Raw genomic sequence first — 7,259 nt, 5'->3', positions numbered from 1 at the left:
TACAAATACAAATCCAAATACGAACAACATTTATTACATCAAATTTAAATAGTCTTGTGGATTTCTAGGGCACAACCTATTTTTCATCAACTTCATTCTTCAAATCTGCATCATGGGTAAAAACAGGTCAACTACGAGAGTTGGTGAGTAATCTAATTTTAGTAGAGAAAATTTGTGAAGTTGAAACATTTATAATTTGAAATTTGTTTTCTTTTGAAGTCGGCAAACAACTGTATTTGAGATAACGGTTTATAAATCCAAAATTGATTAACAAATGATAACAACAACAATAAGTCCTCACCCTATATATACATATGTATATATATATATAAATATATATAGGATGGAGCATCTAATCATCATACACACTCAACCACGTGCGATCAATCACCTTAGCGTCCCAAGGCGGGGTGGTCAACCCAATAGCGCTATTATTGTCCATAACGTACCTCAAGAATACGGGCATAGTCATGGAGATTAGACTAAAAATGGTAATGCACTACAAGTACATGTAGCGTAAACAAACAATAGTTATACAATTAATGACTCACGTATAAATGTCCCAACAATGTCTCAATTGTGATAAAACAATAAAATGAAGTTGGAACATATTAGAACCACATGATACACCCCAAAAGTATTGAAAATTATAAAATATGGGGTAGATTACTCACATTAGTCCCAAAACGAAATGAGTGTGTCGTACGATAGACGGTTCGGGTCAAAATGGCGTAGAACCTAATATAATTAATAGTTTTGGTTTAGGAACTGCTAAACGAGAATAGAGTATTAATACAAATTATAGTTTGTTATGTAAATGTATCATAAACTATACCTATTATAGTTTATCACAACAAGGGTAGTAGTAGTGTTCATAAACTATAATTGTCATAGTTTACCAAATGTTTGTGTATAACGGATGTAAACTTTGTTTATAAAAATTAATTATTTACCATACTTGTGAAGGTAAAAATCCATTTGTTTTCTGATGTATGTCTAATTACCAAGAAAAAATGACATATAATGTAATAATATATGATTACATAATGATATACACCTTGCTCAACGAGTTACAAGGCGTAAATGAAATTGACGGTATTTTTTTAGTAATAACGTTTATGTTAGTGTTCTTAGAAAATTTATAGAAAAATCATCAAATGTCTAAATCAAAAACCGCAAATTCTGAGAGTTTATAAAGTGTGTCTAGTTTGTTCATAAATTTTCTCATGATTTTTAGTGATCTCCAACTTGTGTGAAAATATTCATATTCACAGACTGGTCCGGTTTTGTTTCTGAAATGATAGACAGTTTTGTAAAAATCACCATAAATCGTAGAAAAATAATATGGTGATGTGCAAGTAGTAATTTTAAAGGTATGAACCTGAACTATATGCGTCTGAAACAGTTTTGAAAACTAAAATGTTTAAGTTGACCAAAACAGTCCGTGAATGGAGTTAAACGTTTCTGTTGAAGACTGTTAAATGAGTTTAGTTGTGTTTTTGGTGTTTTAACTTGTATTCCCCCCTTAAAACTTAAGAAAAACATGAAAATATAGGGGTATGAACTCACCTTATGTGTTATTAGAGGATGGATGTTGGAGAAGAGAAGTGTTCAACCCAAGAACACTTAGAAGATGCCTTGACGAATCGAGAACCTAACATGAAGGTGACGATGTTTGTGTAAGATTCTTATGATTTTGAGTAGAAGGATGTGTAATAATCATAAGAAGAATGAATTATACTTACCAAGAGTGGAAGAAAGCTTGATAATCAGCCTTGGAAGTCTTGGAATTGAGAGAGAATGGTGAGAGAATTTGGAGTGTGATCCTTGGAGGAAAATGAGAGAATGAAAGAAGTATGAAGAGAGGGGATGGGTTTTTATACTTAGACAAGGAGTGGGGCTGGTCATGTAGTGGGTATGAGTTGGTCATGTAATGGGTAAGAGCTGGTCATATAGTGGGAAAGAGTTGGCCATGTAGTGGGTGTGAGTGGTGGCATGTGTCATAAAGTAAAGTAAAGTCATCTTTCCACCTCAAGCACCTCCCCCACTAATTATTGGTATGAATGGCCCTAAAAACGTGGGGATTACTGAAATATAGAGTTCTAACTGTAAAAATAAAGTTTTTGGTGAAAATCTCGCGTTAAAATGATGAAAAACGGGCCTAAAACGAAGTCGTAGTCGAAAAACCGGAAAAATTATGACACGCAAAAATGCATGTCGTCTTCTTTTATGACAGGGGCTTCCTTGATACTCATTGCGTGTCATCAACACGCGCGTCGTAAGGTTACGACAGACAAATGTGTGTCGTCTTCCTTTATGACAGGGACTTCAGTCCTGAAGCTTCAGTTTTGGGTCCTTAAGCCTATTTTACCCGTTTTTACCCTGTTTCAAGTGGTTTTTGACCCAGTTAAGGGTCGGGATGGCCCGAATGATTACAAAAAGTTAAAGGAACTTTTGAGAGAGATTTGGGAGAGATTTTAATAGAGAGAGGTTGAGTGAAAGAGATTGTGAGAGGTTTCGTTTGTGATCTTTTTGAGTGTCCGGCTTCGCAACGAAAGGTCCATAAACCCCGTTAAGCCATGATTTAGTGTCTTACACAATCCCGATGATTGTGCAATAGTGTTTTATCGCTTTGGTTCGTTGCTTAGCACTGTTAAGGCTAAGGAAAATCAAACACATGAATTTTTCAAATGATGTTTTCTCATTGAAATAGCGAATTGTATAATGTAAACCCTAACATACAAGGGTTAATGGAGTTGACCGGTTTGACTTGTTGACTTTGTTTGACTTTGACTTGACCGAAATTTGACGGTTGTCACACGTCCCAACCTTTTTAAAATGACATAAATGCCCTACAAACTTTCTAGGGTTACCCATTTGTCCCTAAAATTTTTGTCGGGCTTTATGGGTCCCTAAACTAGGATATGACTTGCTCTTTAATTCCTGTCAACCTGTAATAGCATGTTCAGTGGCCTTTTAAAACAAAAAAGCTCACATTGTGCCCCTATAAAGCCTAAAAAATAAGTACGGGATCAATTCGTATTTTATAACTAAAAAAGGTTTGGGGTTTCTTCCATGGATGATGCTTGATATCAGATTAGGTACTTTTTGTTGCAGGTTTCGTCATCTATATCTTAATTACTCTTTTTTCTTATCTTGATTTTTTTCTTCTTCTTTCAGGTGATCTCTGGATTCCTTCGATAATCTAAATTACAAGTTTTTTTCACAAATTTCATAGAAAATGTCTTCAAGATCACCGAAAGCATTAGAGCTACAACAATCGAGGGGTCCGATTCCTCCACAATTGACTTTTGCTAGAAGGACCTCTTCAGGGCGCTATGTGAACTACTCAAGAGATGATCTGGATAGTGAAATTGGAAGCATAGAGTTCATGAACTACACAGTCCACATACCTGCTACACCCGACAATCAACCCATGGATCCTTCAATCTCCCAAAAGGTAGAAGAACAATACGTCTTAAACTCTCTTTTCACATGTTGGTTCAACAGTGTAACACGAGCTCACTTAATGGACAAAGTTATTGATTCTGAAACTACCCATCCACAAATGGTTGGAGCAAAAGGGTCTTCCTGTAAAATCCCTGGATGCGATGGAATTGTTATGAGCAATGAAAGGGGTGTTGATATTCTCCCATGTGAATGCGATTTCAAGACGAATTTATGATCAAATATTATCTGGGATTTTCGTTCTTCATGCAATTAAGGCTATTGTTGCTCTGGTTATTTGATATTCTTATTTGATTTAGGTAATTTTGCTTTATGATGTTCGTCTTTATCTATGATCCATCTTTGAAGCTTTGGGTCTTCGGATTTGAACAAACAATCTTGTGTTTAAGCTAAAGTACATCCCTTAATCCAGTTCCAATTTCAAAACCTGAGTTTCTTGATATGAATATCCATTTTAGTTTCGATTTTCTTAGAAGTCATATGATGATGATAGTCTCTCTGTTGCGATGATTACACTGTAGAGACGAGTGGGGCCCAAACCCACGATGGTAAGAACCTCCACCACCTGCATAATTAGTATTCATTTGTGGTGATGGAGAAGGATTGGGAACCATCTGTGGGGTGTAATGCATCGTAATAGACCCTTTAGCGTGGTAATGGCCATTACCGCTGCCGTCGGATTCGTGTAAATTCTGGGGGAGAAGTTGAAGCGAATCGGTGATTTGAAGACGAATAATCTTGGATGTGAATCCTCTTCAGATATATAACATGTACTTCTAAAGATGGCTCGCGACGGTCTCACACATCAATCCTTCAACATTCATCCTCTCCAGCTCCACCGCCATAGTCGATTCTCTATAATTTCTTCAAATCGGAAGCATCGCGAGGTAGATTGATGGTTTCGTCGCCTTCCATAACCATCTCATCTCCTTTATCATCGTCAAATGAATTCAAACTCTTCCATTTTAACACAGATGAAAATGATGAACACGAAAAAGATGGGCCCAAATTTTGTGTATGTGGCATTCAAACCGAGTATAACAAGTCAAAGGGATTAAAAAGACAGGTAGCCCATGAGTTTGTTCCCTCATAAAGACACGAAAATAGTTTGTGTACTAAAAGGACCAACCCTAGAAACTTCGTTGGGCATTTGTGTCATTTTCCCTTCTTCTTTTTTGCCAATGGTAAATCCCATAGGTGAAGTTCCAATGATGACAAATCTCAATAGTAAAGCTTTTTTTATTTCCTAATTGTCAATGCAACTTTTTTTTCTTTTTAATATAAATACCACTATATATCACTGGTAAAAAAAACTCCACACCCCATTCATACGCAAAGTGCAACAAAAATTGTAAAAGCTTATGTGGCACCTATGTGACACCCTTTTACCATTGACAAAAACATCACTACACCCTTTAGAGTGCTCGGTGTGGGCAACGTCCACTCGCGTTATGATGATGTGGACACCTAAAAGGTCAGTATAACACCGGGAACACCACCCCCGACTCCCGTTGAAACGACAACGAAGGGCAACACGGGACCGTTGTGGCTGCATTGTTGGGCGGCAATTCTCATCGGCAAATGTTTGCAATCTACTTCCTTCCCAAGCCACTCTCTCTTCTTCCCATCGTTTTCGGAAAATAAGTTACCCAAGAGTTAAAACAACTTAAATACATTATGGAACCCGATGGTGAATTTTTTGGTTACAGTTAAACCTAAGCAAGAAATTCACATATTTCATTTTGGTAAAATCAACACCAAGATTTTTCTTATTTTTTCCTGTTTTCTTACAGTTAAACCTAAGCAAGAAATTCACATAGTAACGTCTAATTCCTGTTTTTTTCTTATTTTTTATATTTTGTTTTTTTGTTGGCCTCTTGATTTTCGTATTTTCTCAAGGATGTACATGTTTTAATTCGATCTAGTTCAAAACAAGAACCACCCCAGATTTCTTTTATTATTCAATTTTATTACAAAGTTAGTATCAATATTGACTTTTCCTTAAAACAGGTAACAATGGAGTTATGGAGGTCGAACTTCTTTGATTGACCAAACCAAAGACAATTTGAAAACCAGGCATCCAATAAATGTTTTTATTTTTAAGACATGCATTTTATATAAAAGATCATTTCTCACATAATTTGGACGACCGGTAGTTACAGTTTTTTACTCTAAAGACTAGTAATACTTTACACGTCTAAAACCAACCATAAAATCTCAGACGGTAATTTTCTACATGTTCTACCATCTTCGCATCTTCTTTCTCTTCATTTATAGCCTGAAATTTTACCAATTTTTTGTATGTTTCATTTTCTGATTTGTGAATTGCAAACTAAATTAATCAAAAAAAAGAAACACACGAGATCGACTTATTCTAACCAATAGTTTTCTTGCAGTGAAGAACCGCTTCGTAAATTGAACTCTCGGAATCGCATGATCTTCTCCAATTGTCTGCTTCACTTGTGCCTTCGAATGCCAAGATTTTAGCGGAATCGGAATCGCATGATCTTAACCAATTGTTAGAAGAATACGTTTCGGTTTCCCTGGGAGACGACATGCCAATTCCGGTGCTTGGTCCGGAACCGGAACCAGAACCTGAACCGGAATCGGAATCGGACCTTCCCCTTCTCATTCTAAGCCAAAGCAGCCTTACCAAATTCAAGTACTTCCGGACGACACTTTTCGGCAGTCTTCGGTACCTTCTAGAGAGCAAAGACCGACTTCTGCCATGGGTGGCGGAAGACACCGGTGAAACCGGAGTCGAGCTGGAAACGGAATCATAGATTCCCATTCCGATATCCAACGGCTTTAAAAAAAGTGGAACGAGGATTCCATTAGAGATGAGCTCATCGGCATGAACACAATTAGGTTGCAATGTCGGGAGATCAAAGTCGAAATCTTGATGAAAAACAAGAAATCTTTTAGAAGCGGAAAGCTTCGGGTCCATTTCAATGAAGTTGGAATCATCATCAAAGGAGGCTCTAAAAGAACTCTCAAAAGATGGCTTTAAGTTGACTAACCAACTGTACGAAAAGCTCTCAATCGATAGTGATTCTGAAGCTTCCATGGAAGGATATGATGAAATTATGAATGATGAATAATGATTCAGGATATGTTTATCAAATTCCTTGTGGTGTGTAGACATAGGTATGTATATATAGAGAGAAACAAAACATACATGTGCATGTAAAGACATCATTATTGTGGTCCTTCACACTATAGATAACATATAGTATATATAATTATCGAAATGTGAACCCCACATGATGTCATTGATATTGCATTTGCATGGTATATTATATTTAATTTTATAATAAATAAGAAAAGTGGTATTATTAAACAGTAAGATTGAATTGATGAAAACCAGTTTATTGGGCCCGAGGGGGTGGTTGCCCCTATAATAATTGTATTAACAGGTCTCCTAATAAAAAACAAATATCACAAGTAAAAGTGTCTTAAGGGGACAACTAAACAAATATCGCGTCAAACAGTCATACTTGTCACATGAACTTGTTTAATACCAAGAAACATGCATGCTCGTATTAAAATAAAATGGTCTGCAAGCAAACCTGAAAATCTTTAATTAAATATTAAAGTAATTGTAATATATAATTATGTATATATAGGTTTGTTGAAAATTTAAAGAAGTAAATATGGTTATATATTCTCTTGGACTAGAAATTTCAGGGATTTACATCCACCAACAGTGTGAGTGGTTACAACTTTAGAATGGAAGAAGATTGTAATGTTGTTGTTTTTGTTGATGTTTGTAATTACGAATTAATATTTCG

The 7,259-nt window shown here is 36.0% G+C and overlaps 1 protein-coding gene across 1 annotated transcript; it reads right to left on the bottom strand.

Moving 5' to 3' along the window:
* Positions 1–5,416: 5,416 nt before the first annotated feature.
* MAKR6 (membrane-associated kinase regulator) lies at positions 5,417–6,668 on the bottom strand. Its single transcript, XM_079063391.1, has 2 exons — positions 5,848–6,668; positions 5,417–5,746 (listed from the first exon to the last, which is right to left on the bottom strand). The coding sequence occupies exons 1-2, from the start codon at positions 6,665–6,667 to the stop codon at positions 5,736–5,738; spliced, it is 831 nt and encodes a 276-aa protein (XP_078919517.1). The 5' UTR covers position 6,668; the 3' UTR covers positions 5,417–5,735.
* Positions 6,669–7,259: the final 591 nt, after the last annotated feature.

Source organism: Lactuca virosa, chromosome 8 (assembly GCF_052849685.1).
Source record: "Lactuca virosa cultivar CGN04683 chromosome 8, Lactuca_virosa_CGN04683_v6, whole genome shotgun sequence".
NCBI classification, from domain to species: domain Eukaryota; kingdom Viridiplantae; phylum Streptophyta; class Magnoliopsida; order Asterales; family Asteraceae; genus Lactuca; species Lactuca virosa.
This window is presented reverse-complemented; position numbering and strand designations above follow the sequence as displayed.